General features: G+C 37.2%; 1 protein-coding gene across 18 annotated transcripts in view; it reads right to left on the bottom strand.

Moving 5' to 3' along the window:
- Positions 1-19966, bottom strand: part of Rims1 (regulating synaptic membrane exocytosis 1) — a 197456-nt gene that overhangs the window by 45881 nt on the left and 131609 nt on the right. For 12 of the 18 annotated variants that reach the window (XM_013504437.1, XM_013504434.1, XM_013504436.1 and 9 more), the window contains one exon: positions 16615-16850. The exons of 5 other annotated variants lie outside the window; for them this stretch is intronic. In XM_013504437.1, coding sequence (XP_013359891.1) covers positions 16615-16850 — 236 coding nt within the window. The remainder of the gene's footprint in view (positions 1-16614; positions 16851-19966) is intronic. One more of the 18 variants, XM_013504429.1, reaches the window with a different exon arrangement.

Here is a 19966-nt window from a genome sequence, read left to right as displayed (position 1 = left end):
CAGCAGAAATGATAAATGTTTAAGGTGACTGAAATGTTTATTACCCTGACCACATCATCACACTGTTACATTGTATTTGGTGTATATGTGCAATTCTATATCAAATAAAAATTAGAAAAAGTGAATAAAATCAATACTTGCAAGTAAACAAACCAAATCCATGCACCTCTGTAAGTAATTTCCTTTATCATCCTGGTCAATGCATTTAATACATCAACACATCTGAAATCAGTCTCTTCATTTTTTCCTGTTTATAAAAGTTCGATGAGAATTTTAAAAATTAATTGCATGACTTATGAGCACAGATACTTTTCCCAAAATGGCATAACACCTTTGAGTCCTTGTTTTTTCAAAAAAAATAAAGAATGATCTATAAGAAGATAGTATTATTGAGCATTACAGGAAGTCAAAGAGCTGAATTGAGAGTCAATTTTTACTTTAAAGGTAAATTTTTTTCTACTTTAACATTTCTATTTATATATCAACCTTCTCAGTAGGTCTCCAATACACACACCAGTTGATATTTTTGCTTCATTAATTTGCTGACAATCACAGAATCCTACAATACTGTATAAATCTTCATCTTCATGAAATTTTATGTTGTGATTCCCTAGAATGCCATATTCCGTTTTGCTTCTTTTTTTTTTTTTCCTTTTTTAAAAAAACAATTAAATAATTGCTTGGAGGAACTTTCTGATAAAGAAGCTGAAAATAAGAACTGGGGTTTTAGCAGTAGGTTGAATCACCTATAGTTAACTCTCTCTGGGCTTTATTTTTCCTGTGGATTTCTAATCAATACCCTTTCCTTTTGAGAACTCTCATGAGAGGCTTCTTATCTATTTTCAGTTTCTCTGTTGCAGGTACAAAAATCAAAGAGTTATTTCTGATAGTTTCAAATTCAGAGTGATAAAAAGTGTTGTTCACTTTTCAGATGTTGATTTTTAAACACTTTATTAATATACTTCTACATGTTAACGTCACTGCAAAGTATTTCAAAGCAACTATACGTTTATGCAACTACATTTGTTATATATAATTTTTAACTATTTTAATTTGATACTTTTATGTATATGGTTGCTTATTATTTGGTGACTTCTCAAAAGCTTTGTAGTTTCAAAATCAGAACAAAAGAAATGTGGTATTTCCATTTATGAAAACATTCTAGGGTTTTCATTTGAAATCTGGGATACTTAATAGTTTTACTGCCTTGTCATTCTAGAACTTCGTCTGTTAGGCTTCACTAAAACTATGCCTAATCTTTGTGTGTACCACATTCTTTGGTTAGAGAAAAGGAATCCTAACAATGTAAATGATTTTGTGGTAAGTATCACAATGTGCTGGCCTGGTATCAGAAGAATTCACAAGTTACTTGAAAAGCAGTCATAGTAAGTCACTCTGTCTTTATCCTCCAACAAATGATAGATTTATAAAAAACTTGAATATTTTTCCATATTTTATCTATTTTCAAAATGTTATAGACACACCTTTACTGAGTAGTGCATGTAAAAGGATATTGAAGCTTTAATACTTATCATACGTATCTATTATCTATACTTATCTTACGTAGCTTTAATACGTATCTATTATTCCTCATAAATGCAATTTTAAGTACTTTTCCAATTAAAAATTACTCTATCTGACTTTTCTGTGGTGACAGTCATCATCAACAATTCATGGACTGCCTCAAAATCTTAAAATTATAAGCATTTACTCTTGTTTACAGAAGGGTTAATACTTAACACAAAAAGATAGAGTTAACTAGTAACACATTTAGATCAATGTCCAAGTGCTTTTGAAGTGGTGCATAGGTAAAGAATCGGAAGAAAAGAAAAATGAGGTGGAAAAAAATAGACACTTCTACTTGCCTTTTTTTGTTTTTTTTTTTTTTTTGCTTGTTTTTATTTTTGTTTCTGGTACCGGGAATTGAACTCACGACCTTGCACTTGCCAGGCAGGCGCTGTGCCGCTGAGCTAAATTCCCAGCCCCCAACACTTCTACTTGTTAAAATTAATTTTAAAAACTTACTGAGCATGTCACAATGTTAAGTAAAATCCCATGATATGACCGTGTAATTACCATCTGAATGTAATTTTTTTGCCTGAGCAAACACCAGGCTCCTTCAAAAGATGTGTAGTGAAATTCTTCTGCATTAAAAGCACTGTCGTGCAAGACCAAAATATACCCGACGCATGGTTAGTACCCTTGAGGAACTTGGAATTTCGTCTTGTTACAATTCCTGTGCAGATATTTATGGGCAAAAGGGTATTTCAACAGCACTACACCAGTTTAAAAGATTGCTTTTGGCCCTGTGGGAAGCTGAGATACCCACATAAGTTCATCACATACTGCTGATTCCGTGACCCAAGCAGAACAATTTGGCGAAACTGGGTGAGCAGAATTCAGGCTGCCGTGAGAGAAGGACAAGCAGTTTATGGAAAAAGAGGCAGAGCACAGAACCCTCTTGCACAGGTTTTGAGCAAACTTTTGTGCTGCTGGCGTAGGTGCTATGTGAAGTGCTATGATCACAAACAGTCATTGACCTCCCCCTGGGGAAATCAGGGTGATGGACATAGGTAGTGTACACAAGTAGCTAAGTTGGGGACCAATTTTTAGGAATAAACTGAAGATCTGGAGAAAGCTATTTGGGGAGGCCTATGTGTTCAGTTTGGAGAATCAGTCTTCATGAGCGATCTCACTGGGCACATGGCAAAGACGTAAGCCTGTCTCAAAATGCAGAAAAGATAAAGCCATGCGCTCGGGTAAATTAATGCCTTTAAGAAGCAGAGAGCAATGGCAGTAGTAGTCCTTGTTCACAAATGTCTCCTACTTTTCAGGCACTAAGGCCTTGGCTGGAGTAGAGGTTATAAAACTCTCTCTTAAAGGACCAGATGATGAAAGTCTTTGTTTTATGGACGGTGAGTTCTCTGCAGGCAGCGTGGAAGTAGACACCAACAACATGCAATTGAACACACGTGGGGCATTACAGCAAAACCGCATTCAAAGATGACACAACTGAATTTCACATGGTTTTCATGGTCCACAAACTATTATTCTTATTTTGGTTATTTTGAATGACTAAGAACATTACAGAAATAACTTTTTGTTCATTTGCCATTAAAATATGAGCTTTGGGCTGGGGATTTAGCTCAGCGGCACAGTGCCTGCCCAGGAAGCGCAAGATTGTGAGTTTGATCCCCGGTACTGGAAAAAACAAAAACAAACAAACAAAAAAATATGAGCTTTGAGCCAGAGCTTGCTGACCCAGACCTAATGCAGCAAAGGCTGAGTGACAGGGCAGACGGAGGCAGGTGGTGGAGAGAGACCTTATCCTGGAGTACTCTCCTGCAGATCTGGCCTCATGTGCAATGAAAATACTTCAACAAATCCCATAAACGCTGTTCTGTACCTACCTTTACACCAGGTGCTATTCATAAGCAAGCACAGCTGACCAGGGTTTAACTTTTAAAGATGGACTTGCTCTGAGGAACTCTGAGAACCACTGATAAACAAAACCTTCAACTGTCAGATCTGAAGAGCTCACATTCCACTAGACTCCACACCGAACATTCACATGAAAATCCTAGCTGGACTAACTTACCCCTCGCTTCTGCTCACAAATGAAGTCGCTGATATCTGTTCTTTACACACACCACTTTTATTTGGATCCTACAAATTATTAGAATTGCTTATTATTATTTTTCTGAAGCATTTTGCTAAGTGCTGGACACTCTGTTAAACTGGTAAAGATATTATCTTTTCATCCCCACAATGGTCAGTTATTTCTTTTTTTTGAGACAGGGTCTTACTGTGTAGCCCAGGTTCGCCTCGAACTTGCACAGATCCTCCTGCCTCAGCCTCACAAGTGCTGGGATTACAAGTGTGTGTAACCACGCATGGCTCCCAAATGGTCTTATGAGGTTGCAGTCTTTTATTATTCAATTTAAATTTTTTTATTATTCCATTTTACCGATTGAGAAACAAGATCAGGAAAACTTTTAATATTTTTCTTTTCTTTTTTTTTGTTTTGTTTGTTTTTTCTGGTACCAGGAATCAAATCTATGACCTTGCACTTGGCAGGCAGGTGCTGTGCCGCTGAACTAAATCCACAGACCCCAATATTTTTCTTTTCTTCAGGTATCCCTTTGGATAATATTCTCCTGCCAGTCTACACTTATAAGCAGTTCACTGACTTCAATTGCCATGAAGAATGATGATCTTCAAATTACCTCAGAAAACTCTCCAATGAATGTCACAGTCTTTACACAAGCAGAATTCACCATGGTCCTCTCCCAGAGTTCATTCTCCTAATAAACTACGACATTGTGCACCCTACCTGTGACTTTCTCCACCTTGCTAGTGGTCACCCATTCCCCGGAACAAAGGATCTACCCTAGACCTAAATCAGCACATTCCAAATCTGCATGGCACAACCCTCCCTCCTGCAATGGTGTTCTAAGTGGTCTTTTAAATAAACTTTTTTTGAAGTTATGAAATGGCAGAGTAATGAAACAAAATTAGTATTATAAGCCTATGCTTTTTTTAAAAGTTCCATAAAAATCAGACTCAGATGTGTAAACATCATATTGTCTCCTTAGTGTAGGAACCTGACAGACTAGGTAAAACTCAAAACATACAACAGATGGTAGCAAAGGGAAAGAAATTGCTCAAAGGAAGGAAAGACTGGGATGAGGGAAAGAAGAAAAAAGAAAGAAGGCAGGCAAAATATAAATATATATATGAATAGCTGCAATAACTGTATTGCTGATGTCTGATGCTGTACTGAAATGAACAGTTAATGCTCACAATTTTTTATGCTCTGATCGATTTTGCATGCTTGTGTCTGGTGGTCTGAGCAACTGATTTGAAGGTAACAAAAGGCAATGAAATTATATATGAATAGCTGCGATAACTGTGTTGCTGATGTCTGAAGGCGTATTGAAATGAACAGTCAATGCTTACAATTTTTTATGTTCTGATCGATTTTGCATGCTTGTGTCTGGTAGTCTGAGCAACTGATCTGAAGGTAACAATGCGCAATGGAATTAGAAAGATGACCTCCTACCATCTTGTCTAGTGAAACTCTGTATTATCTCTGTTTTATCGAAGAATTATTTTCTTATTCTCTTTAATGGTTTGAGCAATCTTTCATTCCTACATCTGGTAATCTGAGCAGTGTAGGTGAGGATAGCGATATGTAATATAACAACCACTGTTGATTCGTATTATTTTGTCTTGAGACCCTGTATCACACTGAATGTTCTTGCTTTGTTTATGTTCGTGATACTGGGATGCTGCTACTGTTCTATTTCTTTGTTTGTTTGTTTCTCATTTGCTACTCTCTTTAAAATAAAAAAAATAAAATAAAAAGCTCCATAAGATGGTATTTCTCTGTGTTACACATCTGCATAGTACTAGTCAGTTTCTAAAAGCCTTTAGGCCTCAGAAACTTCCTGGAACCAGTAAAAGGGGAATATTTATAGCACCTTATGGCTGTGTTTTGTGGGCTGGAGAGATTAATTCATGCAAAGTAATTAAGAACCTAGCTAGCATATGATAATTGCTTCATAAATTCTAGCTATTCCTACTAATGGCTTTATCCATATGATTAACACAAACTCATGAAAAGATTTACCAATAATACACTAATATGTTCACAATGAATTCACAATAAGTAGTAATACTGCGTGGGGTTTTATGGATCTTTTTGCTTTTCTATGCTTAAAAATGTGAAAAATCTTAATAAAATAAATCAATAAAAATATTTTAAAAACCACTCTTTAAAGGAAGATGCATTAAAAGTGGTCATCGGGGGCTGGGGATTTAGCTCAGCGGCACAGCGCCTGCCTGGCAAGCACAAGGTTGTGAGTTCAATTCCTGGTAACAGAAAACAAACAAACAAACAAAAAAAACCCCAAAAAAACCAAAAGTAGTCATCAGTTTCAATAGAATCACACTGCTAATTTCACCTACATCTACCCAAAACACCTTTTGATAACCTTCTACAAATGATTTCATGCTGAAAAATTAATACAGTTAAGATAATTATCTCCAGAGATGGAGTCTTAGTCTTATGCCTGGAATGCATTTAATAAATTTACTTTGTTCCTTCAAATCCTGAGATAAAAATTAATTATAAAAATTAATTCTATTTGAATCAATACATCTTTTCTGTCCAGGCAATCTAAAAGTACATCTACATCTTAGACAAGCTCAAAATTTATAGCACAGAGCAAGGGAAAGAACAAAAATAGAGCAGGTGGAGTGTGTTTGAAAATACTACCCCTTATTAGGGCATCTGCTCAGAGGATGAGTTACTAGAGCTCAATTGAATCTCTACTAACACTAGTGAATTCCTAAGTCGGACAGCAACAGTAAATAAAAGAGCCCGTGCTTACATTCATTTGACGGTTTTGCAGACTGAAGAATCATTTCTGGCACCATTATTTTGTGCTTAGGAAACAAAGAACACGAAATGCTACGTTCCTCGGGATGCTTTTCTTGTGCCATTAAATGAATCAAATAAATGGGGGACAGACAAAGAATCTAGATTGAATTGAGATTTCGATCCACAGTAGTTTCCCTTTCTGAAATTTTGGGGAGTAGGTATCCTTTGGTAAGAATATTTTGCTCCTATCATCATCAATAGTCAGCAGATCCAAGAGAAATTTCCTATAATCTTTATAGAAACTATCTCAGCCTCCCTTTGCAGCAGCTATAATCTTATTTTTGTAAAGGTAAAGGCAGAGGGTCTTCATGAAAAAGTACTTGTTATAACATACAAGATATTGTAGAGAGTACCTTGATAGACTTGACTGGTTGCAAGGAGAAGAAATTAATCCTGGCTGAATTTAAGACATTTATTGACTTGTAAATAAAGTGTGATTTCCTGACAGGGACTTACTCAAATTATTTTATGATTTGCTTTACAGGTGTGAGTTTTAAGGTTAGAACTGAAAAATCATAAAAGTTCAGCAGAAAGGGATTTAATAGTTTAGACATTTTCTTGGCTTAATTATTTTTTAGGAACAATGAGAATTTTAAAATAATACCCTGAATGCATGGGAAAATTAGCTGAGGTAAGCACAATCCTTCGGGGTCTGCCGTGCACAGTGGATTGAAGTCAGTTTTTTAGTTTCTACCAATGATTTCATCTTAAAAAGTCTGTGATATGCCTTGGAAAGTCAGAAATCCTTATGTACCTATTGCAAAATTAAACATTCATATGTCTATCCAAGCCTTCTCAGAATACTTGTATTACTGTAGATATTGTCTTGTAGAATAATAAACTTTATGTAGTTTTAACTGCATTATTGAATCTACAATAGTTGAGTCTCTTGGTTCTAATGTGAAAAGTAGTTAATTTTATGGAAGTAATTGCCAAAGGGAAAGTAATAGTCTTTTAGAACCATATCCAGAGTAATAAAAGGATTTGATCACTGCCTTGGGAAAAGTTGTAATGAGTAGTTAAGGGAAAGCTAGAGCAAAGGATAAATTTTCTCCAAGAAGGAGAGAATATATGCTGCAAAGAGTCAAACTAAATAGTAAGTAGCAGCCCAAAACAGATGAATTTACGTAAGTTCAACAATCTAGACTTCAGACTGGGGGTGTTACTCACAGTGGACTACATGCTTAGCATGCACGAGGCCTTGGGTTTAATCCTCACTTTGAAGACAGCAATATGCAATGTAACAACCACTGTTAATTTCCTATCATCTTGTTTTGAAATTTTGGATCGTTTTCAGTGTTTTTTAAAAAATGCTTATTCTCTTTAAAATAAAAAAATAAAACTAAGCTCAAAAAGAAAACAAAAAGAATCTAGATGAAGAATCAAGAGTCTTTCATAGAAAACAATAAAAATGGTAAGGAACTTCAAAACCAGATGATAGGATATTAACAGTGATTGTTATATTACACAGTGTTATCTTCAAAGTGGTTGTTCAGATAACCAGATATAGGCATGTAAGATTGATTAGATAATGAAAAACAAAATTTGTATGTATATACAAGGATAGCTGGGATAGGTGTATTGCTGATGTCTGTGGTTTATTGCAAGGGACAGTCAATGCTTAAAATTGTCTTTTTTCTTGACCAATTTTGCATGACTGTATCCGGTAATCAGAATGACTGATCTAAGACAACAATATGCAGTATAAGAACCATTGTTGAACTCCTACCATCTTGTATGGTGAAGCTCTGCATCATTTCCATTGTTTTTTATTAACATTACCTGTTACTGTCTTTGACTGATCAATCTTCCATTCCTATGTCTGGTGGACTGAGCAACTTCGTTGAAGATAACCATATGCAATGTAGCAACCACTGTTAATTCCTATCATTTTGTTTTGAGTTCGTGTATCGTTTTTTTGTGTTCTTTTTGTTTTTTGTCTTCACTGCCGTTATTTTGTTAGTATTTTTTTTCTCTTTACAATGAAAAAGTGAATCTTCCAGAATGTGAGAATAGAATCTCAAAGAATCTGAGGGTTATCTAAAACAACCCAGGCCAGAACACAAGGAAGCACATGGCCAGGGAAGGCTAACATGACCTGGTTCCTGCCTTTATCCCTAGTAAACTTTTTTCAGAAATTTCTTTTCAGATGATTTGCATTATCCAAACTCAGCTAGAACTTCAGTTCTTCTCAAAAGAGCTTCTATTGGTACCAATTAGTTTACAACGTTCCTTAACGCATACGCAAGCTCTCTCCATCTGTTCTTACCCCATCCACACTGGGATGATCAAGGCCTCTGAATCACACTTCTTTAGCTTTCAGTATTCACACTGTAATGCCCTCCTTTGCATTTCAGCTGTTTCTTCTTTTCTATCAAACTCAGGGAAAGAACCATCCTCCCTTCGCTTCAGGAATAAACTTGCTCCCTTTGCTCCTCCTTTGGGAGGAGCAGCTTTGCTCTCCGCAGCTTTGCATCGTTTTCATATATTTTTCCCAATTTTTTCCCCTAGTGGTGTTTTCTCTACACTTCATCCTGAAAAACTGCTCAGAGCTCTTTTTTCCTGAGACAGAGACACACACATACACGCACATACACTACACCAGTACTTTCTCCACGTACATGTAGTCTAGTGCATTAAAAGGTCTGCTCTTAACCCCTCACCTCTTCAGCCTTTCTGCAGGATTACTTGGCTTCTCTTTCAAATTCTCGCCGCCCCTGGAATTGTTCCTCTTGCTCTTTGTTCACGTTTTCTGAACCCTGTGCTCCATAACATTCCTCCACACTTATATCCTGTGCTGTCCCTGAACAGGGCCTTCACCTTGTCTTCTGCAGAGTCCACCTTCCTTCTCCCCAGGGAGCTCACTTCCTTCCACTGCCATAGTGATTTCCGCAGCTCTCTGTGTGCTAATCCGGCATTTCACCCATCAGCCTCCGTTTCACCTGCGCGCTGCCCTACGCTCATCCTCACTGATTTTCTGCACCTGCTTCCAGCTTAGGGGTCCAGGAGTGCTGGTGTTCTTCCTCTCTCTTGACTGAAAGTGCCCCATCAAATAGCCAGCAAAGTCCCTCAAAGAGCTTTTGAGGCCTGACCCCAACCCTTGCTCAAAACCTATTTCCCAAAACAGCTGTTTTATATACCTTCGCTCTAGACAAACTTCATTCACATGGATGAGGAGTAATGTACTGAAATTCATGCTCCTCTTCCAGGATTTTTCCTTCATTCCATACAATTTTAGCCTTTTAATAATTTCTATAAAATTAGTCTATGATTCCTATCCTTAGACTTTTGCTGGAAAAACGGTGGCACCCAGACGGTAGTGACTTCAGTCTTCTGTAAATTCCTGAAGTTTAAAACAGATAATGTAGCCAGGCATGGTGGCACACTCCGGTAATCCCAGCACTCGGGAGGCTGAGGCAGGAGGATCACTGTGAGTTCAAGACCAGCCTGAGCTACAAAGTGAGTTCAAAGCCAGACTGAACTGCACAGTGAGACCCTGTCTCAAAAAGCTGAAAAAACAAACAAAAAACAGATAATGCTAAATGTGCTGGATCAGCAAGAGAAAAAGAAACTTTTCAAGGTATCTAGACCAGGAGTGGGGTGGAGTCTATACAGACCTAGGCCCTGCTCCCTGCATCTGTTATAACACAAAAAGAGAGGAAACATATCCCAGTAGGTTCACGTGACTGAATGGTATCCTTTAGGTTCAGATTCTTCTGCTCAGGCAGAATGCAGGTCCAATTTTTCTGTTCTGTGTGCCCATGTGAGAAATTCTTTACAATTGGATACCTATTTTGTTCATGGAAACAGTCCCCAAATTTCGTGTTTGCAGCAAGGGGACAGTGAAGTCAGAGGGCACAATCTAGGAGTTTGGTGGGGAAAAACATTGGTGAATGTTGAAATGTTAGGAGACAACTTACAGCCAGAAGAGTCCTGAGTAGGACCTGGAGGAGAAGGATTAGGACAAAGGAAAAGATATTTTGTGGGGAAATATCAGAAAGGTACAGAATATCCATTACTGAAGAAGCACAGAAATGATTTTTTGTACATTTCGGGCACATCATAACTGACTCCACATTATTTGATAATTATAAGAGAGTTGCATAATATTTTTCATGATCAGAGTATAATCACCAAACCTTTCCAGTATGTAGGAAAAATATTATTTTAACAAAAATCCACAGCTGTGAATGACATAATAAGGGACAATTTTACTAAATGATGAGAACTCACCTGTCAGTTCTATACAGTCCCTCTCCTGTCCTTATGACTCCCTTTGGTCACACAGAAATGACACTGGTTTTATCACATTTGGCATTTAACTTTACATTGTTCTCATTTAGTAACTTGGTTTGTGTATATTTCAAGTGTGTATCATTTCTTTTTTCTGGGGACGATACTTCAGTTTTTCAGAATACCCACTGTGCCTGTCATAGTCCCACAGAATTGAGTAATTTCTAGTCTAAAGAGCTGTTTTATACTGACAGGCTTCTTCTTCATAAAAGCTAAAACTCCTGCCTAAAAATGGAGTCCGAGATGCACAGAGTTCATTCCATCTCAGATGTGACCTGGAAGACCTGCTTTTTGTGTTGAGGAAGGGCATCCATAGAATTAAAGACACTTTTCGTAGCATTTCAGGGTTCACACATACTACTTTTCCATAGCCCGGGGGAAGAAGTACTCCCCATATTCAGTGTGTACTTGGTATAGTCTTCCGTCTGCCCAGGAAAGCCCTTCCTGTGTCATCTTTCTCATTTACGTTTTTGAACTTAGGCCTTACCTCCTCAAGAAAGCCTCTCGAAACTATGTAAGTGAATCACACCCTTTTCTGTGCTTTCTCTGGTATCAACCTGACACTTGCGTGTTTGTCTGTGTGAGCCGGAACGTTTGCATGTGACTTGCTCTACTGTATTGTGATCCCTGGTGGCAGGAAGGATATCTCACTCATGATTTTATTCCTAGCTCTCCATCCCTTTCCTGACATGGTGCCTACCATATCCAGTACATGGACTACCCAGACATACATTCAATAAATATTCACTGCACATGATCTCAAATTTTTTTTTTTAGCCTACTGGTTAGAAGCATGGGCTCTGCCACCACACAGGCTGAGATTCAATCCAGGCCAAGTGGTAGGTAGCACATGCTTGCAGTCCCAGCTACTAGGGAGGCTGAGGTGGAAGGGTCACCCCGGCCACACATTACAGGCCTGCCTGCACAAACCAGCAAGACTGTACATCAAAAACCAGCTGAACAAAACCAATAAACAAATTCAGCCCCAATCACTTATTAAGGAACTTGGGCAAATTACCCAATCTCTCTGTGCCTTCGTTTCTTCAATTTCAAAACAGAAATAGTAAGGATCAAAAATACAATGTAACCAAAACCAGAGACACCTGATACAAACACAGAGGTAGCTTAACAATGCATGGAAACATTTCTAGAGCGCTAGCTATGTCATTTTTATTCATTCAGACCAATGAACACATCGTTTTCATGATAATACCGTAATTTCAACAGTGTATTTAAGGATTATTCTCCACAGATTTGTGGACCCTTCTCAAAAATCCCTTTGTTTATTAGCAAAGAGAGAACCACCACTTGTAGAACATCATGCCGTTAGTGCAGGGGATACATTCTTGCATTACGGACGTTAGCCCGCTAAACCAACATAAACCAAAATCTTCTACATTTTACAGCCCAGCTTTCAGGTCACATAAACAGTCTTTCAATGCCAAAATATTCCTGGCTCAGGAGCTTTTTCTTAAAATGTCCCTGTCCTGTACTGTGTCACACACCTTTCAACCCAGTTCAGCTACTGTCTGTTCAATAGGTTTTTTAGCTAAGTGCTTGCTTGGCTGTCAGTATTAATTAGTATCATCACTTAGATAAGTTTCTGAAAACTGCTTATTTATGCCACTCTGCCAGTTAAAGAAACATACTATCTGCTTACAAGTTACTCCACTTGCATTATGAATAACGTATGTGCAATTTAAAAAAAAATTAGTATTATTTACAATTGCAATTATTTTACAAGAACACATATAAGAACCAGAAATTATGACTTGATATATAAAATAATATATAAGTAAAGCATAACAAATTATATATTTATATACACAATATCATATATAAATTACATATATAATTCTCTATTTCATCAATTTGTTGAAATAAATTTTACTTAATTTTGGACAAAGATCAAATGTACTCTTTTGAGTATATATGTGGCTTATATGCCCTGCTCTAAAAACAAAAATAGAGTATAATGTGATTGATATCTCTCTTTCTCAGTAAAGAAAGGGTCTCACTTTGCAGTTCAACTTGTCTTGAACTCATTTTGTAGCCCAGGCTGGCCTCAAGCTTGCAATGGTCCTCCTGCCTCAGTCTCCCAAGTGTTGAGATGACAGGCATGAGCCACCACGCCTGACCTAACCTTCATTTCTACATGCCTCATGTTTTGCCAATTATCTGTCCCCTGAGAAGGCACAGTAGAGAGCAACTCTAATCTGCAGCCTCTTAGGGTGTCTCAGAAAGGCTCCTAGAAGCCTTTTTAAAATAAAGCCTTCTTTTTTATATTAAATATAATTAAACATTTAAAGTAAAATAGTATGTTTACTCCACAGAACACGCAACTTGTTCTGAACTATAAAATGTTACTTGTCCCCTTCAAATCTTTGATAAACTGATGATAACATTTCAAAATCTTCCCAAACTATTCATTCAAGTGTAGGGGCCATGGAAATAATTTGTCAGTCCAAGATTAAGGGCTTCATTTCAAAGCAAACACATATTCCAATAAATGACAGCAGTGTTTACTAAAATGATGCACGTCAGAAAGTTTAACTGAGGTGAACGGCCTGAAGAAGAATTTAGGGATTCACAGTACAAGATATGGGCATAAAAACTGTTACTCTCCTATCACCTTATTATGCAATTTTGTTTTACCTTTTGTTCATTAAAAAAAAAGAAACTCTTCTACAAATTTCTAAGTATAAAAAGTGTAGTATTACTGAAGGGTCGGGCTGGAAATTTAGACATGTACAAATACCAGTTGGTACAAAGTCTGACATCCATGGGGAGCTTTTCAGGATTCATTAAAATGAAGGGATATTTTATTGCTTGAGGAGGAATCCAGAAATAGTGATTTGATGGTGATATGCAAAAAGTGAATCAATAAAAGTTGAGATTTCTGAAAACAAGAAACTTTGAATTTTGTTGAATTTCCACAGGAGTGAAGAATTACAATTATTGCTGGAGGAAAGAAGTAAGAGTCACAAGCATAAGAATATAAGAGAGAGGGGCTGGGGATTTAGCTCAGTGGCAAAGTGCCTGCCTGGCAAGTGCAAGGTCGTGAGTTCGGTTCCTGGTACCAGAGAAAAAACAAAAAACAAACAAACAAACAAAAAAAGAATATAAGAGAGATTTCCACAGTGGTTGCACCAGTCTACATTCCCCCACAACAGTGGACAAGGGCCTCTATCTCCACAGCCTCTCCAGCATTTGTTATTGGTTGATTCTTAATAATAGCCATTCTTTCTGGGGTGAGATGGCATCTCTGTTGTTTTAATTTCCATCTCTCGAATGACCAGTGAGATACCGAATCTGTAAATAGCGACCAAAGTGTATAAAAGGTATTGTGAAATAGGAAGAAATTGTTCAAAAGAAAGGGGAACTAGGGAGGGGGAAGAGGGAAAGGAAAGGTAAAAGATAAAAAAAAAAAAAGAGTCCATACTCTTAAGTGAAATAAATCGGACACATGTTTAAATATCACACTGTTTCTCTGGTGAGAGAAACTGAAGGGGTAAAGAAGGACCAAAATGTATAATAGACACTGGGAAATAGTAAGAAAATATTCAAATGGGAAGGGGAACAAGGCTTGCTGGAGAGGAGAGGAAGGAAGGGAAAAGAAAATAAATGATGAGAATAGAAGTAAGAAAAAGGAAACCAAGCTTCTGTAAATAAGGCAGGGAAGAAGCCTGAAGGGAGTGGTAGGGAATGGGAAAAAAGAAGCAAGATACACCATACACAGGCACAGACTCCTTCTGATGAATGTGATCATTATGCCTATCTGAAATGTAACCATAAAATTAATCCAAAAAAAAAAAAAGAATACAAGAGAGAGAAAAGCCAGGCTATGCGCTAATGGAGGGGTGGTGATCGAGGATTATCAATACTTGGCACTTGCTTTGAAAGAACAAGAATGAAACCCAAGGACAGGATATCAAATGAAAGTTAAAAGTTATGGTGTAGAAAGACAATCATAAAATTTTACACCTAGAAAGTTCATACGAAGAAGCCAAAGGCAACCCACCACCAAATAATCAAACTGAGCCATAAAAGAAGTTGGAGTGTGCTTGCCATGTCACTGTAGGATGGAATCATTTTGCTATCCTGCCTTCCTATCCAATGTTCCCTTCGTACCCATGCATGGAACCTCCAAAAAGCTGGATATTCCCTGGAAGTTATTAATCATGCATTTCCTGGGAAGGTAGTTATTAACCGAAAGTCTACACATGACCATAGTTGAGATAAAATTTCAACTAATAAGTAAAGGGGTTGAAAGTTTCCACAGCAATCAACCAAATCTCTCATCTACAAAGATGTACCACATGTAGAGTTCCTATTTAAATCAAACAAATTGAAACAAAATGAAATGAAACCAAACCAAACCAAACCAAACCAAACCAAACCAAACCAAACCAAACCAAACCACACCAAACCACACCAAACCAAACCAAACCCCTTTTATTCTGTTCAACTACAGAGAGACAGAGAGAAACTGGGAAGAGGATAAAGCATCTCCTAAGCCTTCTGTATCTCACACAGGAAACGCCATGTGGCATCAAAGAACATTTCCATCCACTTCCTCTATGTAAGGAAGTATTTTGGAGACTGGGTATTGAAGCTTTACACATCCCACCTGGCAGAGTGTAATTACCTCAAAACCAGTAACGAGGGAGGACCACAGTAAAACAAAACAGAACAAATGAAAAATGCCGCCTACTCTCACTCTCGAAGTCCAATGCTAAGGGCAAATGCTTCCCTTGAGCAACGAAAAGCGCAACTTGTCTTATTGGAATGGCAAAAAGGGAGATCTACTGCAGAAATGCTACTTAATCTACTCTAATCTTATGATTTTTGCAACAAAATTCTGTGTGCAGCAACTTGTGTATGTACTAGTTCAATTTCTAAATGGCTCTACATTACCCACTTCTATTTTGTCAATATATCCAGTAAGGTGTGTAATTTACAATAGGTACTTTCTGAATGCTAGGAGAGCAAGGAAAAAGACTTTATTAAGGTTTTTTTATATCAGTAAATTTTTACTGATATAAGAAGGCTCTCGCATTAAGGAACAGAAAAAAAAAAACTGATAGATAAAAAAAACTGCTGAGAATGTACACTGGTTCAATCTTCCACTTACCTTTGGTTTAACATAGATTTTGTGCAATGATGGATTATGTAGCATGTGTGAGCAAATATTATATAACTCTGAGCAGCATTTTATTCTATCTTAAGGCAGAAAGACTCTCTGCATTTGCTTTCTCTGTATATACCTTCAAGATATAAAGCTTTTAAGATATATAAGCAGTAGAAAGTATGTGAAACACAGATTTGTTTTAAAACATTATTCTTTGCATGAATTCCCCGGCCCATTTTTTGAAAGTACAATTGCTCCTGGGTTTTTACTTGCATAAGCTCTGACAAATACAGTTCAATTATATTCACACGGTACTTTGCAGACCATATTTCAAGTTGCACAACTGACCTTCTTTTCTATTAAAAACATGAGACATAGCCTAAGTTAGAGGTAATTCAGTTATGGAACATTTTGAAAAGGAGAATCCTGTTGCTTTTCTTGCACATGGATCAATTTAGACCTCTCATACTTCTTTGCATTTCCTTGCATAGTTGTAAACATGGCCTCAATTTTTGTTAGCTTGAAGGAAAATATCTGATCACTTTATAGATTAATCAATACCTGCTTCAGAGAGCTGCATGGAAAATGAAATGATACATTTAACCAGTTTTCAGAGACAGAGGAATGACCTTTCTTTGCAAGGAAGAACAAAACACAAACCATAATCCCACCACACGCTGTCGCTTCAAGATCGACTCTCGTTTCTCCAGCAAGAAGTTGAGATGTTTGAGTTCACTCAACTCACCTGTTTGGCTAAGCTGAGATGTGCTTCTACTTCTTCGAGATACTATGGCTACCACTTTGGCGCTCAGGCTGGACCTCCGCTTCTTTCCACCTGCTCCAACGGTCCCCACAGCTGTGTCCGACTGGCTGCCGTCGTTATGCTCCAGTGTGTATATCTCTCCACTCATGCTGCTGCTCTTCATGATAGCTCTTCCTGAACTTCCCATCCGTCTGCCTTGCATTTTGGGGGTAAATGAACTATATTTACAAAGTAAAAACATATATGCAACCATAAATCACAGGTCAGTAAAACCGAAACACTAAATCTTACTTAGTTTTGAAATAATCCCAGGCACGTTTTTCGTAAGGGGAAAAGCCAGATGAAGGGAAGTTATACAGCTACAAATACTTTAGGATCACATCACCACCCGCCAGTTACTTACAAGGAACGTCTTACAACAATGACATTTCAACAGAGTAATGTCTGGATTTTTTAAATATAATAATAAGAAGCACAATCATTCCTATGAGGTAATTATTACCCAATGGCCCTCTTAATACTTATTTGTGCAAAATACTTGCAAAAACTAACTTACATGACCTTTACCATATGTGCCTCTATAGTCATATATGTATTAATATAGAACCTTTGAACAGTGATGGTGACCCTTAATATGTAAGTCAGAATAAATCTTAGTATTATGGAAAATACTGGGCTTGTGTACCATGGTTGTGGTCATATATGCATGATGAATGCTCCAGTTATCGGGAAAGTAGTATCAAATAACTTCCAAAAGACAGAAGGACATGATTGGGAAAGTTTAAAAGCTACGGAAAAAAGTCAACACTCGTCTTATTTATTTATTTATTTATTTACTTATTTGCTACTGGGAATCAAACTCGGGACCCTGTGCTTGTCAAGCAAGGCACTGTGCCACTGAACTATATCCCTGGCCTCCCTACTAGTCTTTATTATTTTCTTTCATGGATTGTGAATTGAAAATTAGCACGTCCACTTGACAGGAATGATTTAGAAGTTTTAGTTCTTAGCTGCATTTCTTGAAGTGCCTACCTCGAAAATCCCAATAATAATAGGACTTTTTTGTTTTATTTCAGTATGCTGATCAATGCAAGATTTATGTCATTTACATATGTGATTACTTTGTGATGCATTTTAGGTAGCCTCTTTTTCAAAACTTTAAAGAGGACGGTGTTATGTATGACCAATCTAAAACTGATTCTTGTGGGATTTATATTCCCAATTCTAACGAACTTTCTTCTTCCCAAAAATGTTGCAATTTCTTTTGTGTTCTCAGTAATTTATTTCAATCTAAATCTACCATCCTTCTGAGTATAATCATACTACCTGCTTTTGCAGTAATTTACCTTCAGAAATCTAATGATCTCCAGAAATGTCGAGACTTGGTCAATTTTACAGTCACAATGCCCATCCAAAATCTAACACTTGCAACTTAGAAATCAATGGTATTTTATCTCAGTAATCTTTTCCAGCACCATTCCCTCAATGATTATTAAAAGCCTCTTTGTGATTACTTTGCCTTGCATAGCAATGCATGCACTAATTAACATGTACCTTCCTTCTCCTGCTTCCATAAAATTGGGATTCTATTACAGATCTGAATTTGCATTTTTAAGTTCTTTCACATAAAACACACTGTTGGGAAATAGGACACAATGTTCCTTAGGCTACCAATTTTAAAAGGATCAGGAATGTCTTTTATCATTTTTATCTATTGAAAATGTATTTGAAATTAACTAGAAGCCGGGCGTGGTCATACATGCCTGTAATACCAGCACTCGGGAGGCTGAGGCAGGAGGATTGTTGCTAGTTCGAGACCAGACTGGGCTACAAAGTGAGCTTACAGCTGGCCTGAACTGCACAGTGAGACCCTGTCTCAAAAAGACAGGAAAAAAAAATGCACTGGAAAGGTTCAAACATTTTTATGGGTATTTACTTATAGCAATGCTATGTGAATCAGTTTTGAGACACAATTCCCTCCAAATGAAGTATGTGTTTAGACGTTCAAGGTCATTTTCATATATGATGTGTCTAGCTTCCCAAAGAATATAGAATACTATTGTGTTCCATGAGAAACTGTTAAAGCATTTTCAAATCTCCTGTCTAGCTAGGACTCTCATCAGCCAGATTACTCTAGTTAATCAGAGGTCATGATTTCATCACAAATATACATTCTACTTCCCCTTCTCTTGGCCTTTTTTCTCCACTTACATTTTTTGGAAAACAACTCCTATCATTTTTTTTCCAGAATCCTTTAAGATCCATCTTGGGGCCTTCTGCCTTAGAAAGTCTGTTAGAATCTCTCTACTATTAGATGACTGTTGTCTCCCAGTCCTTTATTTTCGATTTTGTAAGCAATGTTAACATTGATATTACATATCAGCATGAATCTTACCCATTTCCAAATTTGCTATGGCACTTTTACCATTGCTGAATGACTTATGAATAGTATGATAAAACCCACCTTTAAAGTTCAAACACAGAACCCTATCTTTCTTCTTTGATCCTCCCTCTCCCTCAAGCTATTAACTTTTTGTTTAAAAATTTCCTCAAAGATAGATACAGGGATAGATAGATGTATCTATGTCTATGGCTATATCTATATCCTGTCTTCTTTTCATCTTCTGAATTAATAAGCCAAGTTTTTCTGCACACGTTACTAAAGCTGGTTTTTATTCAAGGTTACTAATCCAGTGGAGAGGAAAATCCAATGGGTCATGGCTTTATTGACCTAGAACATATTACCCAGTTTTGAATTTACCTTCAACACTACAGCGTTTTTTCCAATGACTGTGTGTGCGCACGTATGTGTGTATAATTACACACATAACTATCATCTATCCATCTATCTATCCATCTATCTACATAGTCTTTCTCGGAGCATCCTTAGGACTAGGTTCATTTTGTTGGCTTTCACTTTAAAGAGCTACTTAAAAGTTCAGCATTTGCCTTGTATTTGCTTCTGATAATTACGAGCATTAAATGGGATAGTGTCAAACTCCTACTGAAGATGCTCAAATGAACTTGAGCTAGGCTGTGTTCTACAAGAAGCGCACTTCTGGACTGGCATCTCTAGCTCAGAGATGTTTTCTTTTCTTGGCTTCTAGATTTAATGTTTATGTTTCTTTCTTCTTTTTTTGTGTCTAACTGGTTTTCAATGCGTGTTACTTTCTGTTTGCTTCTGGTTCTGGTCCTTGGAATGTCTGGCTCTGATTCAGCTTTGCCTGTGACTAATGAATTCTTAACTAGCGGCGCCAATAGGGAATCTATCTGCAGATGAACTTCTGTTGCATGGCAGATATCAAATCTGGGTAGCACAAAAAAAAAAAAAAAA

The sequence above is a fragment of the Chinchilla lanigera genome, unplaced genomic scaffold (assembly GCF_000276665.1).
Source record: "Chinchilla lanigera isolate Chin_1 unplaced genomic scaffold, ChiLan1.0 scaffold00087, whole genome shotgun sequence".
Taxonomy (NCBI): Eukaryota; Metazoa; Chordata; class Mammalia; order Rodentia; family Chinchillidae; genus Chinchilla; species Chinchilla lanigera.
This window is presented reverse-complemented; position numbering and strand designations above follow the sequence as displayed.